General features: G+C 39.6%; 2 protein-coding genes across 2 annotated transcripts in view; both read left to right on the top strand.

The window, feature by feature from the left end:
• LOC136883505 (probable methylmalonate-semialdehyde/malonate-semialdehyde dehydrogenase [acylating], mitochondrial) overlaps positions 1–24,320 on the top strand; it is a 459,660-nt gene that overhangs the window by 37,185 nt on the left and 398,155 nt on the right. The gene's annotated exons all lie outside the window — the stretch shown is intronic.
• On the top strand, positions 13,963–15,441 carry LOC136883407 (atlastin-like). The gene has a single exon (XM_067155677.2). It carries the CDS (start codon positions 13,963–13,965, stop codon positions 15,439–15,441), a length of 1,479 nt encoding a protein of 492 aa, XP_067011778.2.

Genomic DNA, 24,320 nt, shown 5'->3' on the forward strand with positions numbered 1-24,320 from the left:
TTACAAAGTTCCCACCCACATTTTCTACCTCCAATAACCCACTCTCCTAACCCACCCTAAATTACGCCGCCTTCATTTCCCTATCTTATCCTTCCTCAACACCATTTAACTTTAATTTCTTTTATTCTTCTCTTATTTCACTATCACTCTTCCTCTTTTAATTTATTCTACCTTTTCTATTTCAAAAAAAAAAAAAAACACCTACCTTCATTCTGGTTCTCCTCATTCAAATTTTAACTCTTGTCTTGCGCCAACTTCGAATACTTCATTCATGACCTAAATTTTTTCAATTTTAAAAAATCGCGCACTGTGCATATATGTTTTCATTTGTTTTCCGATATTGCGCTTTTTACTATATTTTTTTCTCTTTACAGTTGTTTTTTCAAGTCTGCTGTTTTCCAAGAACTCAGCAGGAGCACAATTACTCATTTAATTATACTGAATTGCGTTGTATATTTCTATATATACGTACTTAACTTCCCGCAACCGAGGCAAATACTGGATCTTCATGATATTCTACTTTGGCCGCGCTGATCACCGGGAGCTGGCAGTTTGCTTCTATAAATCTATTCGTCTGCGACTTCAACATATTTATGGATCTTCATATGTTGTTTGATAGTGTTGTGACTTTGTACCTGACAGAGTGTAAAAACTGACCCATTTGACCGTTCTCCACTATTCATAAACATTGTGAGACTTTACCTATCATTGCGTGTGCCGTACTACCATTCATAATATTACGTACTGTTTTTCTTTTAAGTGACTCACAATTTCTACCCCCATCATCAATGTATATTTCATCTTATACCGATCCAGAGTTCACTTAATCTTTTTCTTTTTCATATGCATTGTTTTTCATGTTTTTTATGTTTTGAATGGCTGACGATGACCTGGACTACGGTCGAAACCGGTCCCATTTCTAATTACTGTTAAATAAGAATTTAATCACTACATTTCTTTCTCTTATGTATTGAATAGGTTGAACCTCTTTTTCAATTATTTAATTCTTAACGTTAATACTTTCAATACGGAACAATGAAATTTTTATCTTTGAAATGTCTACTGTCATTGGTACCAAATCTATTATAACCAAATACAGTAACTCACACAAAGAGCCATGATTCTGCCGGATAACAACAGTGCACTATTAAAACCCATGAATGAACAGCACAAATAAGCAACGACGCCTTAAAAACCGATCAAGCACTTATTTCTTACAGCACAGTGACAGACCACTTCATCTGCACAGCTGTCTAGAAATGCGTTGTGTATATTATAAAAAATGTTAGTGTGTGCGTTAGTTCTAAATGGTATGTTGAAATTTTGCCTTTTGAATAAGTTTGTAATGTGGAAAGTGTTGTGATTGTTATATGTGAAGTTTTTATTTTTATTTTTTGACACACTGATGAGAGTTGTATTGGGTTTGTTTTTCAATTTATTTATTATTTTATCAAGAAAATTCTTGGTGTAGCGATTGCTAATAGCATTGTTATAAATATTGTTAATTTCTTCTAATTTTTTTTTTTTAGATGTTGATTATCAAGGTATGAAAAGCAACTCTTTCTGAATTCCAGGGTGTAGTGAGTCTTGTCTTATTATCTTGGTTGTTTTTGTCGGCTTTCTGTAAATTTCTTAGGCGAACAACTTATCTTTTTAGTGAATTTGAAATTGAAATAATTTAAGTTCCAACATGAATTTAATGTATGGTTGTTGGAGTGATGCTTCTTCATTAGTGAATCGATGATTAATTATGGTAAAAATATTGTCTACATTCTTTGGTGTTTATTAATAATCTTAGTTCACACCAGGCAAATGCCGGAGCTGTACCTTAATTAAGGCCACGGCTGCTTCCTTCCGATTCCTAGGCCTTTCCTATCCCATCGTCGCCATAAAACCTATCTATGTCGGTGCAACGTAAAGCAAATAGCAAAAAAAAAATATATATATATTAATCTTAGTATTCTCTAGATTGTCCAAGTAAATGTTAGCCAGAATGCCAGAAGCAGGGGGAACCCATAGGTAATCTATCTTGTTTGTAAATAGTGTTATTGGAAGAAAAGTACCTAATTATTGTGTAAAACAAATTTGAGAAGATTCATGAAACTGTTAATTCCTATTTCACTTAATTTGCTGTAAGTGTTTAGATTATTTTCAATGATAGTCTCGGTTACCGGGATATTTGAATACATATTTGTTATATCATACGATTGAACACTTCTGATTAAACTGCAATGCTTCATAAATTGGACTATTTCTAAAATTCATGATTGGTCTAATTGTCATGTCTGTTTTATGAACTTTAGGAAGGGCCCTAGCAGTAGGTATTTTATGGTTCGTATATATATTTTTTTAAAGCTGTTTATTCGGGGCGTCGACCTAAGAAGATCTCTTGCTCCTACTTTGCACCATATGTTGTGAACCTGCGTGTATTTGGAATTGGCGGAAGTATAAAGTGTTGAACGTGAGGAAAGGAACATTAAGGACGACACAAACACCCAGTCCCCAGGCCAGGGATATTAATCATTAACAATGAAAAACCCCTGACCCAGCTGAGAATCATTCCCGGGGCCGCCAGATGATGCGTTGCCCCCTATACCGTGGGGCCGGACACGGTTCATATTAATCAGACTAAAAACTTCTTGATGATTTAATTAAAATTGGGAATTTTTCAGGATTTGTTTTAGTTTCTTTTGTGTTGAAAGAGTGGAATCTCTTTTTACAATTGTAAATTAATCCTCTGTGAACATTTTTTCTGCTTTTTTGTGTATGTTCAGTTTTATCCATAACAGTACCATTACCCTTATCAGCTTTTGTAACAAGTAAATTGCTATCTGTGATTTTTTGTTTTAAATTAAATATTTGTTTTTGAATTCTTCTCTCTCTCCAGTCGTTCCACTCATGACTGAGTATCGTGACCCAAGGACTTTGTTGTTTCTTTTATAAGCTGATACCATTCTCAGTAACTCTCCATGGTAAGTCCATGATCTCTCTTACTTGAACAACCCATCTTGTGCCAGAAACTTTTCCTTGAACAATTAATTTTTCCAGGTTGCCATCCTCTGTTCTCATAATGTGACCAAAGAATTGCAGGATTCTGTGGTACACAACTTGGCATAGACTTTCTTGTATTCCAATTTCCCAGATGAAGAATCATTTGTTCGCCTGGCTGTCCATGGTTTCCCATCACCCTTCTCCAGTACCTCATTTCAAAGGCGTTGATTCGGTTCCAGTCTTTAGCTTTTATTGTCCAAGTTTCGCATCCGTACAGGCAAGAAGTTAATATAAAGAACCACCTAATTTATACTTTATTTTATGCCTTAGGCAAAATACAATATATATATTAACACTTACAGGACATGTTTCAACCACTAGTGGTCATCATCAGCTGTATAAAGAAGAAACTAAGATGAAAAAAACATTAGGACAATAAGCACAAGTAATACTCTTAGGTTATAAAGAGAAAATCAGCCAATTTTTCAGTTGCACATGGCGGAAAATGCGATATACTCAAGCATATGCAAACGAAAAAACATAAGGAGAGTGTCCAGTGTGTAGAAAGAAACGAGAAACTGAACTTTTCATGTAAAAACCAAGATGTAAATCCTGTGACGAATGCCGAGGCGTTATTTACATCATTTATAGTAGAACATAACCTGCCTGTAAATTGTGCCGATCACGCCGGACCTTTGTTTCGCAAAATGTTTCCTGATTCGGAAATGGCTAAACAATATGGGTGTGCTAGAACGAAAACAGCGGCTATCATTACAGAAATGTGCATGGAAGAAAGGGCGAAAATTGTATCACATTTGCAGGTGAATGCATTTTCTGTTGCTACTGATGGTAGCAATAAGAGCAACTTGATGTTGTAACATTTTTTAGGCCTGAACTCAATGAAATTCAGAGTTGTCTACTCTCTGTGCCTAATTTACAAGGGGATGCTACTGGAGCTAACATTGCCAATCTTTTGCTCTCAACTTTTCGGGAATTCTGCATTCCATTAAAAAACTACCTAGCTCTTGGTGCTGATAATGCTCCAATAATGGTAGGATTAAAGAATGGTGTGGCAGGATGTTTGAAGCGGGAAAATAGTAACATAATCATCGTAGGCTGCTCTTGTCACCTAATTAATCTTGCTGCCGAGAAGGGTGCGGTGTGCTTGTGCCCGTAAATGTAGATGAAAGTACAATTGATATATTTTATTATCTGGAAAGGAGTGCAAAGAGGAAAGAAAAGTTCAGAGAATTTCAGACTTTACACAACACTGAGATCAGGAAAATTCTGAAGCATGTGCCTACTCGATGGTTATCACTAAGAAGGTGTTTAGATAGGATTTTGCTTCAGTGGGACACTTTGGTTACATTATTCAGGAGCGAAATTGTGAGCAAGGATTCTCAGATGGGAACTTTGAAGACTTACAAAATTCCTAAGCACAGTTTAAGTGCAGATGTGTCTTGTTTGTCTGAAAACTTTAAGGAATGTCTTAACATTTCACCTCACTCCTCAGTTAAAAGGAAAACCGTCATCAGTTTCACTTAAAAAAATGAAACTACTGATCACACTAAGAGCCATGCATTGTCATGTGAAGAACGACTTCATGTTCCTTTCATCAAATTTACATAAATCTTTTTGCCTTTTTCTCTCAGGTTGTCTTTGAGAATTCAAACATAGTTCTTCAGTCAAGTATGCCGCACATCCACTTATTGAGGTCAGTTTTGGAGGAACTATTGAAGAATGTGATGGCAAGGTTTCTGAAACCAGACGTTATTAAAGAGATCGTCCTCTCTCCTTGATGTAGATTATCATACTCCAGCAAATCAAAAGGATGATTGTGATTTGATGATAGGGAACTCTGCCTTTGTTTTAGTGAACACCTTGAAGTCTGAGGAAAAGTGCATATTCTTTAAGTCTGTTAGAAAGTGTTTCTCTTCATCATGTGACTACATGGTACACAAATTTCCATTCAAAGATGAAGTTTTAATTAATGCAGAAGTTGCAAATATTTCTGCTATAAGTAAGGCATCATTTTCTAGCCTTAGATTTTTCATTAACAAGTGTCCGAACATTTTGACTAGTGAAACGGAACATTTGGATAAAGAAACTGATATTCTGCACTCCCAGTTCTGTAACTTTCAGCTCAAAGAAACAGACCTGGCAAAAGGAAGAATTGATGTTCAATGGGCATTGGTAAGTCAGATGAAATCAGCTGTTGGTGTACTTAAATATGACAGACTTTCTAAGGTGATGCTTGCTATTTTATCAATTTCACATAGCAATACAGAATGTGTAAGGATTTTTAGCAGTCGCAAAGACAAAAACACAGTTCAGATCCTTACTGTCTGAACAAACTTTGGAGAAACTTTTACCCTTGAAATCTGTTCATCAAGGCAAGTGCTTTGAGCAAAAATTTAGTTCCGAGTTTCTGAAGAGGGCTAAGTCAGCTACTGGTGTGTTGAACAACAATTAGTTGCAATGTGATCACCGTGCTGAAGGATGAGAAGTCACATGTTTCTACAGTTCAGGTATGTCCAGTATTTAGTATTCACATGTAAATTATGAAAAAAAAAAAATATATGACCGGGCGAGTTGGCCGTGCGCGTAGAGGCGTGCGGCTGTGAGCTTGCATCCGGGAGATAGTAGGTTCGAATCCCACTATCGGCAGTCCCGAAGATGGTTTTCCGTGGTTTCCCATTTTCACACCAGGCAAATGCTGGGGCTGTACCTTAATTAAGGCCACGGCCGCTTCCTTCCAACTCTTAGGCCATTCCTATCCCATCGTTGCCATAAGACCTATCTGTGTCGGTGCGATGTGAAACCCCTTTGAAAAAAAAAATATATGGGCAAATAGAATTGTTAATGTATTGAATTATAATGAATTTGTACATGTTCTGCCATCAGTGATGTGTTGTAATACGTCGCGATTCGCTGCGAAATTTCTCCTGATTTTTCACTTTTGAAAGTTGGCATGTCTGGCTCTATCTTGCCAGATCTTCTTTAATTTTGCCATAGCTGTACGTCCTAGAATGATGTTACGTTTGATTTCTTTTTTGCAGCTACTTGTATCCTTGATTATTGAACCACGATAAGGAAACTGACAGAATCTTTGGAGATTGTCAACAAAGGTCAGAGATTCAGCTGCCACAGCACCTGAACAATCATTAGTTTTGTCTTGCTTCAATTAATTTCCATGCCAAAATTGTACTTTCCTGTTGTACACGATCCATTATCTCAACAAGCTCCTGTACACTGCTGGCTACAAGTGTGGTGTCGTCTGCGAAACGGAGGTTATTAATTCTCTTCCCACCAATCGAAAATCCTCCTTCCCAACTGTCGAGGGCATGCCTCATGGTATATTCACCATAGACGTTAAACAATTGAGGTGATAAGATGCATCATTGTCTCATACCTTTGAAGACTTTGAAACTTGATGATAGATCACCATCAACTCTGACGTTGGCCAAGATGTTATCGTATAAGCCTTTTATAAGTGAAATGAGATGGGATGGAATTCCCATTTCCTCTAAAACATACCACAACTTTGGCCACAAAAAACAATCAAAGGCCTTTTGGTAGTCAATGAAGCACAGAAACAAAGGAATGTTGATTTCATGTGCCTTTCCAACCAACTGACGGATATTTAGAATCTTTTTCTTTAGTTCTTCTTCCCTTGACAAAGCCAGCCTGTTCTGACAGGAGCTGATATATGTAAGGTTTCAAATGTTCATTTATATGCAATAATATTCTACCTGCTTGTGATATTACTGCAATGGTTTGATAATTCCCGCAGTTCCTTGTTGATCCTTTTTTGTGAAGTGGAATGAAGATGGAAATGAGCCAGTCTTGTGGCCATACACCACTGTCCCATATCCTGTTATAGATGAAGTGCATTAAACATACTCTTTCTCCCAGTTCCTTAATCATATCCCCAGAGATGCCTTCACTTCCTGATGCTTTATGATTCTTCAGATGTTTTTTCATCTTCTACTTCTCTCCTCAGAATGAGGGCTCTGGTTCAGAGTTAGACTGATTAGGGATGTACTTATTGCAAACATCTGCACATCTGCATATAGATTTTCACAGTATCTTTTACACCTTTCAATGGCCTCTTGTTTCTCTCCAATGATTGTACCATCTTCATGTTCCACAACCCATGAACGGGGCTTGAAGTCAGGGGTATTTTCTTTACCTTCATAAAGAGATCACAAGGTTGACAGTACTACTTATGCAGTTCAATCTCTTCATAGATTTCATGAATCTGGTTTGCCTTATCAAGTCTGCACTGCTTTTGAATTTTCCGAGATAGTGACGCGTGCAGTTGTAAATATTCATCAGTTTCATAATTGTTTATTTTTTGCTGTTTCCTTTCCTCTATTAGGCTCAAAGTTTTGGTGCTTAACCATGGCTTCCTTGGAAATGAATTGTGCCCATGTATTTTCTCGCTTGCACTACTTGCAGCAGTCTTCAAGTTGTTCCATACCGAATCTGCAATGCCAGTGGGATTTATTCCTAATAACTGTAGTTTGGGACGAATAGCCTCGCCGAAGCTACATAGAGCTATATCATCAAATTTAATTTTCCTTACCTATGTTGTGCTTTTGAGTTTCAGTCGCATTCTCATGATGAGGATATGGTCTGAACCATATTCAGCACCAGCTGTTTAAAACAGATGACTTCCAACGACTTCTCATCAGGATAAAATCAATTTGATTTCTTACCCTGTCTCCAGGGGATATCCACGTATATCGGCGGCGAGGGTTATGTTGAACAACCATTTCCTTATCTATACAGACGCTCTCCTCTATCATTTCTAGTCCCAAGCCCATATGGATCACAACATGTACATTAAGGTGGTTATTGGATGACATGTCACCAATCTTAGCATTGAAGTCACCTTGAATGTTGAGAACTTCTCTTTGAGGAATGTCATCAATAAAGCATTATAATTGACTGTAGAATTCGTCTATCTTATCTTCAGGGGCAGCAGATGTTGGTGCATACATCTGTACAATATTTAATTTACAAGGTGTTGAATTTATCTTGATGGAAATAATTCTAGCATTAACTAGATAGTATCCAATTACTGCGCTACATAACTTCTGTGGAACGACGACTGCTACACCATTTTGATTTTGATGATTATGTCCAGAGAAATATACTGTGTTGCCATTGGTAGTGGTGAAATGCCCAGCACCTTTCCAGTGTGTCTCACACAGTCCCAAGATCTTCATGCCATGTAGTGTTATTTCTCTCTCAACAATTGATAGTTTGCCAGTCTGTAGTAAACCCCTCACATTCCAGATTCCACATATATCTTTCTGCAAAGTGAATATCTTTGATTTGAGGCTTCTCTCAACCCTGTTCCCCCCCTCAGAGATCTGATTGGGAGACTTGAAACTCCAGAATTATATTTAATAGTAGGTACGAACATTTAGAATTGAGCAAAGCCATTGGGTTGTCTTGGGAAAAGTAATGAAGTGGGTTCCCGTGTCCTCCCTCATATCAACTAGGCCACTCCTAACATGGAGAACAGACGCCCCTGCAACCGCTCCTAACACTGCCTGAAGACAACTCATCCGACCCATCTGCCATTGTGGTATTAACCTTGCTCTGCCATCTAGGTCGTTGGTTCTCTTCAACTATTGCCTCATCTGCCTGCTGCGCCGTTCCAAAGGTCACCTTCTCTGCCAAAGCAGCCATTAAGGACTTCACCGTAACCCTGGCAAGGGACCCTTACATGGAACTACCAGCCGGGTCAGCTGGACCAAGGTTTTTTAAAGAGGTGTTACTACTCTAAGTAATAATTAGGCCTCCCCTTATATGGATAACAGACGCCATTCACAGTCGCTCCATTGGAGCACAGAGGCTGCTGATTTGCCCGTTTTAAAGATGGTTTACTTAGATAGGGCATAGATGTAATTAAACAATACAGATTATGTGGTCAAGGCAACACCGGATATGTAGTGTAGAGTTCCTATACTAAACATGGTTTCTATGACAATTATGTTAAATCGGACAAGATGGCTGCCACGTAGGGCAAGAATTTATAGACAGATATAATAAATTGCATTTCTATCTAGTGTTATATGTGGAACCATTAAAGCAAATTCAAGATGGCTGTCACTTGGGGTGTAAAACGTTCACAAATATAACACCTAAAACAGCAAATAATGACTGTGAAACCATTAGACAACACCAACACTAGGTCAGCACATGAAAATAAGCTACAAACACCGACCAGAAACCACAACAGAGACACAATTCTTGCATATAGATCAATATATTATGCAGCACAACTTCACTACAATGCCACCGTCACAGCTGCTGAGCATTTGTATGTTCCGATTATTGTCTTGATGATTACAAATATTATGGAATTTGTTCTTAATGGCATATCTCTTGCTGGATTAAGGATGGCTATTAATCTGTTTCCTTTGAGGTTCTGAGGATGTCATTCCTATTGAAAGCATTACTACAATTATGTTTGGGTCTCTTGCTCACACTGTCAAGTTCTTCATTCATCCATGTTATTTGGTGACAGTTCAGTCTAAGAAGACTATTTTATGTAGATGCTTTTCTAATTGAACTTTGTTTTTAATGTAATGAACTTAGATTTCTATTGTGCAATGTCCAAGGTTTTGAAAAAACTTTTCTTAATCATATATCAAGATGTTTCATCAAGTGTAATGGCTGAAGAAGTCCAATAACAATGGCAAAACATGTACCGAAAAGTTTGTAAATGTTAGTAATGTTAGTAATAACAATTTAAAGAATTCAAGAATCTGATTGGTATTGAATAAGGTAGTACTAGAATTATATCCTTTCAAGATCACAAGTATAATTAGGTATAAAATATTTTATTCTACCTATTCAATACTATACATTACTTGCAATGCCTATGTTTATATCCTAATGCATTGCTAGGTACTAGTTTCGACCTCATTTGGGTCGTCATCAGCCTAAACTAATTAATTACACTTTGTTTATCGAATGTCCTGAAACAGTATCCTCTTGTGAAGTAATAAAAACTAATAGAGTACTCTAAATGTACATTGCAATAATATTCATTATAAAATGTGGTTGAATACATGAAATGAGATTAAAATAGATCATGATGCTGATCAATTAGATAAAAACAGTCAATGAGAATGTCTAAGCACGAGCTTGATAGCTGCAGTCGCTTAAGTGCAACCAGTATCCAGTAATCGGGAGATAGTGGGTTCGAGCCCCACTGTCGGTAGCCCTGAAGATGGTTTTCCGTGGTTTCCCATTTTCACACCAGGCTAATGCCAGGGCTGTACCTTAATTAAGGCCATGGCCGCTTTCTTCCAATTCCTAGGCTTTTCCTATCCCATCGTCGCAATAAGACTTATCTGTGTCGGTGCAACGTAAAGCAAGTAGCAAAAAAAAAAAAAAAAAAAAAGAACGTCTAAGTTTACAGTCAAGACTTCAATACGGAACAGCTAATATGAGATTTGTGAACTGCAGTTTTTCAGTCTGTCAAAATTAATACAATTTAAATACCTGAAAAGGAAAACATTCAGTAAGATATTATGTGTACCAGGTTGGGGCTGTAGGAAAGATGGACTAACTGTGAAGTACTGGAGCAGGCATTGTGTCGCTACACCAAGCAGCCAGTGCTTTCCCTCTCTTTGGAACATTGAAGTAGCGATACAACAACCATACGGCCATTCAGCATGCCGTCAGCTTGATGAACTCTTGGACGAAAATGATGACTACATCAAACAGTAATGCCCAAAGTGTTTGTCCTTATATCTGCCAGTAATATAAAGTTTCACCTTGCAAGCTCATTGTAGCTACATATTAGCTTAGCGTTTAGTTGTGCCGTGACAGACATTGTAAGAGTTGTTCTGCACCTCCTGCATCATAAGTACGATCAGTAGAAAAATCCTTTGAGGTCAGTTTGACCACAGTACACTGAGTATGCTATCTTTGGCCACTCCTATGTTGTCATTTTCCTTCACATTTAGGACTTGAGAGCTTCATGTTGATAGTATGGATAGTCCAGATACTTCCTTTACTTAAACGACCTCTCAGAAAATAAAATGAGAATTCTAACCGAAGGAAAAGGAAGAATGTGAATGTTCAAGATTAGAAATTTGATGAAAATATGCTCAGCTGGATAAATGAAACAGATTCTAGTGATTGTGAAGACTGTTCTGAATATTTTGTTCCCCAGAAATTAATTTTAAGGCAAATATTGTTACAAATAGGCCAAAACACGTGCAACCCGAGTAATTAATACTCCTTGCTATAATGTGATCATGCATTTTCTATCTGCAAAGCTAACTCATGCAAATCTAAAGGACCCTGTTTCCCTTTGGCATTTCTTTTATGATGATGAAGTTTTGAATCATATCCTAAAGTGAACCAGTGCTAAAACAGACTCAGTCAGAAATATTCAGACAAACTATAACTGAATTTCAAAACCTGGATATAGATGAATGCAGTGTTCTCCCCAAAAGTTTTAATCAGGCGGGTGGCAAGAATGAGTAGCCAGGCAGGGAATACTATGTAAAAAATGGATATGATGAAATATCAATTTATTCCCCTCAGGGCATTAACAATAATATCAGACAGGTAAACATTAAATGGCAAACTGAACTATTTTAGTGTTATGAACAAGACTGAGCTTGTAGTGTTCTACTGCTTGTAACACCGGGACTTACCATTCTGTTGCTGTTGAGTGTCATACGGGTTTGTGACATTGTGCGGAACGCTAATCCAGACACAGCTTGTGCTCTACAATATGTGATAGTCAAAACTCTGATAATCATGTAAATAAACAGTTTTACAGTATTTACATTTTAATTTGGAGCACCCAATGACTAAAATATGTAATATTATGTAACTAGCATATATCTAGGTTATGTTAACCGGACAGTCGGTAAGAAACGCCAGGGCAGTGCACCCATTGAAAGGGTCATAGGGAGAACATTGATGAACGTTTAGCATTTCTGAGGCTGTTAATGTATTCTGCTGTGTTGTGATCAAACCTTGAAAAAACAAACTTTTTCTGGGAAAATTATGGTTTTGACCAGGAGATCTTCTGGTATATAATATCAAGAAAACATTTACTAACATTGTTGAATTGTTTATATTTCAATTACAAGAAATATTGAAGAACAACAAATTAGCCGTTATATCTTTTTTCTGTTTTTTCTTCAGAAAATTGTTGAAAACTCCTAGAAATATTACAATACTACCTCTACTCCATGGTAGAATTAAGGTTTTTTGTCTGTATAATGTCCTTGTGTACCCTAGGGCTTTTAGTTCTGGAAGTGTCTCACCTGGTGCAGGTTTTTCTATTTGACCTGCGCCTCAATGCCACTCCTGTGGAGTAACACAAAGATGTTTGCTCAAGGCTTAACATCTCCATCAACAGCATCATATGCCCTCATTCTATACAAACACCAAGACGTTGTGCCTTTGGCACACGATGTAGTAATTAGATATTGTATACCACAACCTGTCTTATCCTGCCGTAGAACATTCTGATGGTGAAATTTTTTTCAACCAACAGGACTTGAACTGGCTAACCACACTGTCAGACCATAGAGACATAGCAATCATGGCCACCAGGTGGGATTTACAACTGTAAGAAACTCTAAAGAAAAGCCAGTGTATGGAGGTAACTGTAATATTGCAGTTGACAACTGGTTCGGCTCAGTTCAGGGTTTGGAGGAGCTCAGAAAAGAGAACTGCTGTTTGCTGAAACTCTTGGAAAGAGCAAGAGGGAGATTCCAGTAGAATTTCTGCCAAATAAGAATAGAGTTGGATGAAGGACATCACACCTGTATCATGCGTGTGAAGTTATCCATCTTGAGTACACTACAAGTAAAATTACAAAGAGATTTTAGATCATTTCACATTTTAAGGGACCGTTTTCAACTCAATCAGAAATTATCCTTAGCCTTGTAATTGGCAACTTACATAGTGTATGTATTGCCAACATTTCGACATGTGGACAATTTACTATCTTGCTATGGTTTACTTTCTGACACATTATTATAATTTTTAACTTTCGTTTCTCTCTTCCGTTGCAGCCATTTCCTACATTGACATGGTCAGGAGGATACTCTTGATGATTTCGTCGATGCTCTAAACAATGATGGAAATAAACGTTGTTGAAGAAGACGATGTGATAGTATAAGATGAATTTACTTTTACGTCGGTAAAAAAATTAATGAGATCCTGTGTATGATGAGGAGTGGAATACAGAGGAATCTGCCTTTCTATAGCGTAAAACAGCCAGTGAGTCTCGGCTGGAATATGTAACAACTGTCCAAAGAGTGCAAAAACCATATGTTGGAGTTATGCCCCTTACAGCAGTTTTCTTTAGAAAAATGTGACCTTGTTATTTCATTTCATTACCAGCGATTACAGTGGTGTTCTAATTTGCAAATATATATTCACGTATTGAAAATAATTAATTTCATGAGATTTTAAAATAAATTGTGTGCCTGAATGTGTGAAATATGTTTCTTTTGTGGGGTACTCGGTGTGGAGTTCCAGGGTGCAGTTGTATCAAGCCAAAATTCTCCTTCATGTCTTCTAATTTAGGCTATTTTTCAAAAATTGGAAATAACATATCTTCACTAATTACAGAATTAAAAGTGCATCAGTCTGGAAAGTGGCTTGAACTGAGTCTGATATGTATTAGAGTTGAATACTAATTAATTCCTTAATATACAACATGAAAAGAAATTAAATAAATGAAAAAATAAAAGAATTTTGTGCCTTTACACACAGCCCACGCCAGTGTTCCTGCTACAGAGTTTCGCACAAGTGCTGGAGGGTTAACAATATCATGAAGTCCATCACTTAGTAACAGGATTTATCACTGTTGCAGTGCTCCTTCATTGAGCAGCTGTTGCCTAGCATCCATATAATCTAAAAAAGAGAGAGAAATCTTGGTCTTCTAAATAACATTCACGAGCTTACAGGATGGGTCATGCTGTTTGCATTGTGAAACCTAAAAACGAGCATCAGTATGAGCTGGATTTCGAATCCCTCAAAAAGATTCTTCTGCAGGACGGCGTCCAGAATGCAGACGTGATGCTCGTGTCCATTGCTGGAGCTTTCCGTCAGGGCAAATCATTTCTTCTCAATTTTTTCCTGCGTTATTTGAACAGTGATGATCAATCTGATTGGATGGAAGATGAAAGTGATAATCTGGAAGGATTTTCATGGCGTGGTGGTATGGACCGGGAAACCACCGGCATTTTAATGTGGTCTCGGGCTTTCCCGCGCGAACTACCCAGCGGAGAGAAGGTGGTGGTGCTATTGATGGATACCCAGGGAGTGTTCGACAGTGAGAGCACTGTGAAGGACAATGCCATCGTGTTTGCTCTGAGCACAATGATGAGCTCTTTCTTCATCTACAATATCCAAAATAATATTCAGGAAGATCATCTACAACACCTGCAGGTGTTCACAGAATATGGAAGACTTGCGCTCAAAGAAGATTCCCACAAACCCTTCCAGAAACTGTTATTTCTTGTGCGAGATTGGAGTTATCCTTACGATGCAGATTATGGATCTGCTGGGGGCAAATTTCTTCTTAAAAGACGCATGAAAATATCTGACTCGCAACACCCTGAGCTTCAGCTTCTGAGGAAACACATTTCTTCTTGCTTCCAGGACATATCATGCTTCTTGCTCCCTCACCCAGGTCATAAAGTTTCCACCGATCCCAGCTTCTCCGGCAGATTGTCCGACATCGATTCAGAGTTCAAGGAACATCTTGGAGTTTTAGTTCCCTTGGTGTTGTCGGTAAAGAACACAACTGTGAAGGAAATAGGTGGACAGAAAGTGAAGGCTAAAGATCTACTGCACTATTTCCAGAGCTACATGAAGGTGCTTTCTGGTCACGAACTCCCAGAGCCAATTACACTATTCTTTGCCACTGTACAGGCCAGCAACCTTGTAGCTCTCTCAGGGGCCATCGATTTCTACAAGAAACAGATGAATAGAGTGTGCGGAGGAACTCGGCCCTACATCATCCCTGAGCAGTTGGCTGAGCAACACTCTCGGCTCAAGACAGCTGCTGTTCATCAGTTCATCTCAGTGCCACAGATGGGGGGAGCAGAATTCTCTAAGAAATATCATGCAATGCTGGAGTCAGACATAGACGAAATGTTTCGAGAGTACATGCTCGTGAACAAGAGGAAGAATATAGGTGCTGTCGTGAAGATCCCAGCTGTGTACGTTACCATCGCCGTGGTCTCGTACATAATCTCTGGCATTCTGGAAACCGTTCATTTGCCAGCTTTAGCTATTGTAATGCAAGGATTTACTCATTGTGCCCTCGGGATAATCGTTCTTTGGGCCATTATTTGGCGCTTTGGCATCTTTGGAGGTCTGGAAGAAATCATTGAAACTGTGGCAGATATTGTGTGGGTGGCTGCCTTGATGCAAACTTGAAAGTACCTAGAGTTTACTATCTCTGTGCCAAAGATGGTGGCAGCAGGATTCTTTTGCACGGTCAGACTTCCTTGTAGCCTCCCAATATTGGAGATGAGGGCCAAATACTAATTAAAAACTAGGTTTATTAAGGTTACAATTGTGAAGATGTACATTAGTGCGAGTGTAGCGTTGGACAGGCAAAAGGCCAAGGTTTGTGGTGAGTACAGTCATGGACAGGTGTACAGTTTAGAGTGGTTGACAGTATGTATAAAGTTTGAGAATACTCTGCTATAAATTCATGAAGTTCAAAAATCTATACTTAATGGGGCTTGTAATTCATAAAAAATCTGACTTATTTTTGTCAGGTTCCTCTCATTAATCTTTCCTACTCAATGTCCATTGATCACTGATCCACCACAACTGTTAGGATTATAAGCTGCTGTGTTCAGAAGCCCAGGTTCGTTTCCCAGTACTGTCAGATATTTTAAGATTGTCAGAAGGACTGGTAGGTGTTTAAAAAGGGTACATGCAGCTCAACGCCATTTGCAGTATGTCTGAAAGAGCCCCACCAGCTCAGGACGAGACATGAATTTACATTGTTCATTTCTTTTTCCCAGCACAGACAGTATGAAGTCTGAGAGTTCTTTGACGTCTCATGTTCCTTCTTCACTGCTCAGATGCTGCCACTCCGTAGCGTAATTTTTTTTAATAAGTTGCTTTATGTTGCACCGACACAGATTGGTCTTGTAAGAACGATGGGCTAGGAGTGGCAAGGAAGCGACCGTAGACATTCAGCCCTAGCATTTGCCTGGTGTGAAAATGTGAAACCACAGAAAACCATCTTCACGGCTGCTGACAGTGGTGGTTCGAACCCACTATCTCCCAAATGCAAGTGCACAGCTTCGTGCCCCTAACCACACTGTCAACTTGCTTGGTGCTTAACACATTTATTGTAAGTTCAGACATTTGGTTCAAACTGTGTAACTCTGTGGTGTGCCCTGTGAATGAATGAATGAATGAATGAATGAAGGGCATCTGTAGCTTTACCATTTACAGTTGAGAGTGAGCTTATTAAGCAGTTCTAAATTACATTGCATCCGTTTCCTGCATCATGATTAAACTCTGTCCTTCCAGTATTGGCTGAAAGGAAATAATTACAAGAGTAGACGCAAATTCCCACTGAGCAGAATATATTTATCATCTTGGTCGAGTAAACATTAGCTTCTAGATAGTGCCACTTGAGGTTCATTTATACCTTGATAACCCAGTACTCAGTTGATTGGAAGATTTCTGGGTAGTGAAGGTAGTTGGAGAGGTTACCTTCTCTGTTTAATCAGCAGATTGTCGTCTCCAAATTCCAGTCGACAATTTCCAGTTAACAAACTGTCTGGTTGTGTTGAAGTGGCCTTGCATCTGGTCTCTGAACAGGGGATGGCACGAATCAGATGTCTGTTTCAAGGGTTCTGCTTCAGATGCAACATGTCTTCTTATTGCTGGTGATGCTGGATCTATTGGGGCTGGATTTAGGCATCCTGTAGTGATATGTACTATCTCGTTAATAGAGACATCTACTTTCTTTGTACGAGAGGAATTCCTGCAAATAGGATGATTTACTATATATTATGTGTTGAACGAACATCAATGAACGGCACCCCTATCACCTTTCTGTCTGTATCCATCCTCAGTGTATTGTATTAGATTCAACATCTATCAGACGTAAAGCCTGCTTGTTCGTGAATATGAACGTCTTTGATGATGTTAGCCACTCAACTGAAAACCGTTCGCTCTGTGACTTTATATAATTTGGATGGTATAAAAGAGGGATGGGGTGAAATAGTTTGCTTCTGTTTGTGCCTTATCACAATTTTAGAAGGGCAGCACCCGAACTTTCTCCATGGCAGTGAGGATCTACTCAAGTGTTGTTGGTCGTTTAGCCCTGGCACATTGATTTTCTTCATATCTTGCAGCTCCATCTCAGTTTATAAAGAGTGATTTTCATTTTCTAGGTCCTGAACAATGGCTGTTTGCTTTGATTCCATTAGCATACCAGCCAACCCTTCCGATTTACCTGGAAACTTTCCGGTTTTTAACTCGTCTAATAATACCAATATAAATGGTCCGCTATTGGACACTATAAATCTTCCAGCTAGCTCATTCCTGGTTGCCAGCGTTTCGCCCTCATGTGCTAGGGTGGGCTCATCAGTTGGTACCTAGCACACTTACCAATACGCTGGCTAGTGCATACCGTGGAGGCCACTGCGTAGGCTAACTGGAGCCACCGGCAGTGCCAATGCACTAAGAGACTTTGTCTCATCACTAAAAATTGATGCCTGCTTGGCCATCAGATGATATAGATGTTGATTCCCATAGGGAATCTGAAATATTTGTCCTGAATAAGCAAACCTATAATACCAATATAAATGGTCCGCTATTGGACACTATAAATCTTCCAGCTAGCTCATTCCTGGTTGCCAGCGTTTCGCCCTCATGTGCTAGGGTGGGCTCATCAGTTGGTACCTAGCACACTTACCAATACGCTGGCTAGTGCATACCGTGGAGGCCACTGCGTAGGCTAACTGGAGCCACCGGCAGTGCCAATGCACTAAGAGACTTTGTCTCATCACTAAAAATTGATGCCTGCTTGGCCATCAGATGATATAGATGTTGATTCCCATAGGGAATCTGAAATATTTGTCCTGAATAAGCAAACCTATAATACCAATATAAATGGTCCGCTATTGGACACTATAAATCTTCCAGCTAGCTCATTCCTGGTTGCCAGCGTTTCGCCCTCATGTGCTAGGGTGGGCTCATCAGTTGGTACCTAGCACACTTACCAATACGCTGGCTAGTGCATACCGTGGAGGCCACTGCGTAGGCTAACTGGAGCCACCGGCAGTGCCAATGCACTAAGAGACTTTGTCTCATCACTAAAAATTGATGCCTGCTTGGCCATCAGATGATATAGATGTTGATTCCCATAGGGAATCTGAAATATTTGTCCTGAATAAGCAAACCTATAATACCAATATAAATGGTCCGCTATTGGACACTATAAATCTTCCAGCTAGCTCATTCCTGGTTGCCAGCGTTTCGCCCTCGTGCTAGGGTGGGCTCATCAGTTGGTACCTAGCACACTTACCAATACGCTGGCTAGTGCATACCGTGGAGGCCACTGCGTAGGCTAACTGGAGCCACCGGCAGTGCCAATGCACTAAGAGACTTTGTCTCATCACTAAAAATTGATGCCTGCTTGGCCATCAGATGATATAGATGTTGATTCCCATAGGGAATCTGAAATATTTGTCCTGAATAAGCAAACCTATAATACCAATATAAATGGTCCGCTATTGGACACTATAAATCTTCCAGCTAGCTCATTCCTGGTTGCCAGCGTTTCGCCCTCATGTGCTAGGGTGGGCTCATCAGTTGGTACCTAGCACACTTACCAATACGCTGGCTAGTGCATACCGTGGAGGCCACTGCGTAGGCTAACTGGAGCCACCGGCAGTGCCAATGCACTAAGAGACTTTGTCTCATCACTAAAAATTGATGCCTGCTTGGCCATCAGATGATATAGATGTTGATTCCCATAGGGAATCTGAAATATTTGTCCTGAATAAGCAAACCTATAATACCAATATAAATGGTCCGCTATTGGACACTATAAATCTTCCAGCTAGCTCATTCCTGGTTGCCAGCGTTTCGCCCTCATGTGCTAGGGTGGGCTCATCAGTTGGTACCTAGCACACTTACCAGTTAGCCTACGCAGTAGCCTCCACGGTATGCACTAGCCAGCGTATTGGTAAGTGTGCTAGGTACCAACTGATGAGCCCACCCTAGCACATGAGGGCGAAACGCTGGCAACCAGGAATGAGCTAGCTGGAAGATTTATAGTGTCCAATAGCGGACCATTTATATTGGTATTATAGGTTTGCTTATTCAGGACAAATATTTCAGATTCCCTATGGGAATCAACATCTATATCATCTGATGGCCAAGCAGGCATCAATTTTTAGTGATGAGACAAAGTCTCTTAGTGCATTGGCACTGCCGGTGGCTCCAGTTAGCCTACGCAGTGGCCTCCACGGTATGCACTAGCCAGCGTATTGGTAAGTGTGCTAGGTACCAACTGATGAGCCCACCCTAGCACATGAGGGCGAAACGCTGGCAACCAGGAATGAGCTAGCTGGAAGATTTATAGTGTCCAATAGCGGACCATTTATATTGGTATTATAGGTTTGCTGTCCGCCTCCGTAGCGTAACGGTTAGTGCTATTAGCTACCGTCCTCGGGGGCCTGGGTTCGATTCCCGGTACTGCCAGAAATTTAAGAATGGCAGGAGGGCTGGTATGTGATTCAAATGGTACACGCAGCTCACCTCCAATGGGGGTGTGCCTGAAAAGAGCTGCACCACCTCGGGATGAGGACACGAGTTTACTTTACTTTACTTTATAGGTTTGCTTATTCAGGACAAATATTTCAGATTCCCTATGGGAATCAACATCTATATCATTTTAACTCGTCTTCCGATTTTCCGATTTATTTTTATTACATCCTATTTTTTGACCAATATAACTTCTAGTACAGCCAATTCTCTTCCCCTAGGATACATTCTTATGTGCTTGTATAATTTACGAAACCTCGTTTTCAAGCGTATTTATTTGATGCTCTATTTCGTGAGTGTTTTGTCCGGCGCCTTCGTGTATCGTGTTTCCCGCTCACCATAGCAGCGAGTGCGCTTTATACAGCTGGGGATTCGGGGCGGCAATCGTCCTGCAAGCAAGACAGGCTGGCGCGCGCACTGGCGACTCAGTTAATCGGGATGAAAGAATGATTTTGTTGTTATTGTTGTTCGCGCGCTGTTAACATGGTTTCTGTGCGTAGTTTCGTCGGAGTTGTGGGCCACTTTTTATCCTTGCATTTCTATGCTTTCCCCCACTGCCAAAGTTGTATGTTAATAATGTATGGGACATAGTGAATTGTTTTGTATGTGGTAGTTTCGCGTATTTAAGTGCATAATTTTAATGTGTTGAATGTTTTTAAGGCGTTGTGTTGGTGACAGTTTCGGGTACTTTATTTTCTCGTTATGGTCAACAAATATAACAAACGTTATCTCCAAGTATTCAGAGATACCTATAAATGTTCGTTCATTTTACCGTCTGATAAAGAAACTACCGTATTTTTTCTCGTATTGTATGCATCCCAATATTTGTAGGTCCATAGTGGAGAAAAAGAAATGTTCACGTATTTGACACACCCACAACTTCGAACATCCATCACGGAGCTCCGGATGTGTTTCGAAATAAAGATGTCAACTACTCAAGTAGCAGGCTTCCTATTGCGAAAGCGGGCATTCCAAATACAGTGCAACGTGCTGTTATTAGCCGGCAGGAAATCCCACTATACTAGTTTTACGAGTGTTTCGGGTACCGGTACGGGACATTCTGTGATCTCAAAATTGAGATTGTCAGTCCACAGTATTCGAGTAATACTTCATCATACAAACTCGTGGTGATCAGTTACGCCGAAACATATGGGAATAGGACAGCAGGCAGCAAGTATTTAATGCCCAAATGAAACTTGCGCTACTGCTGCGACAGAAGTGGTCTTCAAGTGGACAACAAGTCTAGCGAAGCATTTCGCGGACCAAAAAGTGGCAAGTTTCCTCAAGTAGAGGAGGATCTGCTTAAATATATGATTTTCTTACGCAATGTTGGGTAAGCCATTTCTCACGAAATGCAGTATTTTAAAGAATGAGAAATAGCCGCTGCGCATGGAATCGGTGTCTTAGATTTGATGGTTAGCCGAGGCTTGATTAATTTTATGAAGAGAAATGGACTTCATCTTTGACGAAGAACATCATCATGCCAAAAAATGATGAACGATTTAAACCATTTTCATCGCTTTATGATTGAGAAGCGTAAAGTGAAGGAATATTTGATCTCCCGTATGGGAACCGCAGTTCAGACGCCAATCAGTTTCCATATGCCACAAAGTCGAACAGTCTATAAGAAAGGAACATACAGTGTTATCGTACGTGCTAGCGGAAACAAAAAACAATGATGTACTGCAGTGCTTGCTGTAACAGTTGATGGCAGAAAGCTTGCACCTTACACTGTTCTAAAACAAAAAACAATGCCTAAAGCAAAATTTCCGTGAGTGATCCATGTTTGTATTCAAGAAGAAAGGTGGATGGACACGTCACTCGTACAAGATTGGATACGAACGGTTTGGGGTAATGTAGCAGGGTCCCTCCTTCGATGCCCGGCCCTTCTCGTGTTGGACAGTTTTTTTTTGTCGGTATGTCATTGTTTTGACATTACATGAATTGTACTTTTATTAGTTCATGTTTATTTCAGGTTGTATTGTCAGCTTGTAATAGGAAGAAGATTTTCCAGTGTCGGTACTTTGATCCCACATGTCTATCTTACCTATTTGACTTTTCAGAAAAAATCTCACGCCGGAATTTTACGCCAAATGACGATAACCACAAACGAGTTGAACCAATTGTGTTTATATTATATTTGATGTATCTTTTAAATGTACCGTAAATGGATTGTAAATATCTGAATTCCTTGAATAATTTAAGCATCTGAAGTTTTCGCCTGTATTTTTCGTCAAAAAAGTGTGTTAATTACGCGAGAAAATACAGTATTACGGTATGCATTTTGTTGCGTGTGTTGGTGTGACATAAATATTATTATTCACCTAAGTGTCATAAATGAGAAAGATTAGGTATATTTTCTTGTAACCATTTTTATGTTTTGTTAGTTTTTTTTAAATTTAATGGCCAATTCGCATTGTAACTGTAGATATGTATGCCTTTTATCTTGACCTTTTTTCACCCAAACTGTGGTGGAATATATGTGATGAAATCCAAGAATTAAAATCTTCCTATTTTTGGCTTCTAAAAGTTGGCAGGTATGCGTTAGTTTTGCCTTTCACTAGCAGCTGATGTGGAACATGATCATGTGCAACTGCGTGCCTACTGTTCTGCTTCATGTAGGTTTCACCATCTCTCTTCTCACCTACTTAGTTTGTCAGACAAAATGGTAGCAGGTAATGGATTCAAGAATGATACATGGACTTCAGAATCTGGGAGTCAACTTATGAGTAAATTTGTCAATAGCTTTACTAGCATAGCGAGTCATAAGAATGACGACCTTTGTTATACCGCTTTGGCACCTTTCCATAGGAAACCTTTAACCTATCTCAGGCTTTTCTCCATGCCTTCTGAATCTCCCTAGGATCTTTATCAGATATCAACACACCCAACAACAAGGTGAACAGAGGTAAAAGCTGGGTGAATGAGAAACACCAGAGTGACACAGATGATCGTAACCATTCCTTACCAAGGTCACGTATAATGCCAGAATTTATCACAAATTTTTCTAAATGAAGTATAGCGATGGCATACGTGATCATTACGAGATGACCATAACCAAATTCTGGTATAGAAACACTGCAAAAATGAAGAATCGTCCATGCATAGAAGCGATCAGTCTTTCTTTCCAAATCAAGAAACAGCACCACATAATAACAAAGAAGCGTGACTTATAATGATCGAAAAGACACAAACAACCTGAACCAGTAGCGAAAAACAAGAAAAATGAAGCAAAACTCCCAGCACAAGAATATGCAAGTACACAAGGGATCAGAAAAAAATAAACACAATTATGATAAACAAGTCCAATGAATGACAAATAATTCAGGTAATTCTAAATTTCCAGAAACAAACTTAGCAATCTTGACCCCATTGTATAGACCTAAATCAGTACGGCCATAGCACAGGAAATTACACAGATGATAGAAAACACAAGTGACTACGAGATCAAAGACATGACACATGACAGAAATGGACAGAGTGCTATCCTACACCTAAAATTAACATAAGTAACCTCCGACATCAGAAACATGTACAAGGCCCCCATAAGTCGAACAGAATCAGGAAAGAATTTCAGCAGTGCATGCCCCTGAAAATAGCAACCCAATAGCCTAACAACTATTGCACTATTTCACTAAACTCCCATAAGTCAGAGATGAAAGAATTTCAGCAGTACATGCCCCTTATAGAACAAAATTAAAACCATTGAGCCTAAATCTAACACTAAAGATGAATGCTTATGAAGACCAGTGGAACCTTACAACCCAACTCACAACTTGTAGCAATCAGAAAAAATATGTGGACTGCTGCTGCTGCTGCTACTACAGGTCCCATGGCGCAACAGCCCCAAAGGGCCATGTCCTACCAAGTGACCGCTGCTCAGCCCGAAGGCATGCAGATTATAAGGTGTCCTATAGACAGCACGACGAATCCTCTTGGCCGTTATTCTTGGCCTTCTAGACTGGAGCCGCCATCTTACAGTCAGATAGCTCATCACGTAGGCTGAGAGGACCTCAAACCAGCCCTCAGATCCAGGTAAAAATCTCTGACCTGGCCGGAAATCGAACCCGGGGCATTCAGGTATGAGGCATGGGGCTGACATTACTACTACTAAAATGTTTTCATTCTTCCCCTGAAGGGGGAGGCCTTCTCCCAGGCCAGGAGATTTGTATCGGAGAAAGTGAGGGGGTTAGCGGCCATGGAACTGTCCCGGCATTCGCCTTAGCGCAGGAGAATGGAAAACCACGGAAAACCATTCTCGGGATAGCCAACGGTGTGGATCAGCCCCTCTCAGGCTCCTGAATACAGAGGCGTAGAACTGTGGCCACCCCTCCTCTGCTCAATTCACCGGTCAGAGTACAGAACTCTCGGACCACAGACTAGCCGTGGCTAATTGTGGGCCGAGACGCAATTTTCATCCACTGACCTTCAAATAAGTGGAGCTGAAGTGAATGACATGATAAAGACAATGGTCATAAAAATTAGGCCAAGAAATTAACATGTTAAATCTA

The sequence above is a fragment of the Anabrus simplex genome, chromosome 11, assembly GCF_040414725.1.
Source record: "Anabrus simplex isolate iqAnaSimp1 chromosome 11, ASM4041472v1, whole genome shotgun sequence".
NCBI lineage: Eukaryota > Metazoa > Arthropoda > Insecta > Orthoptera > Tettigoniidae > Anabrus > Anabrus simplex.

Bases quoted from the DNA above. Each gene is read 5' to 3' on its own strand.
- LOC136883407 (XM_067155677.2), top strand. From the start codon at position 13,963: ATGGGTCATGCTGTTTGCATTGTGAAACCTAAAAACGAGCATCAGTAT.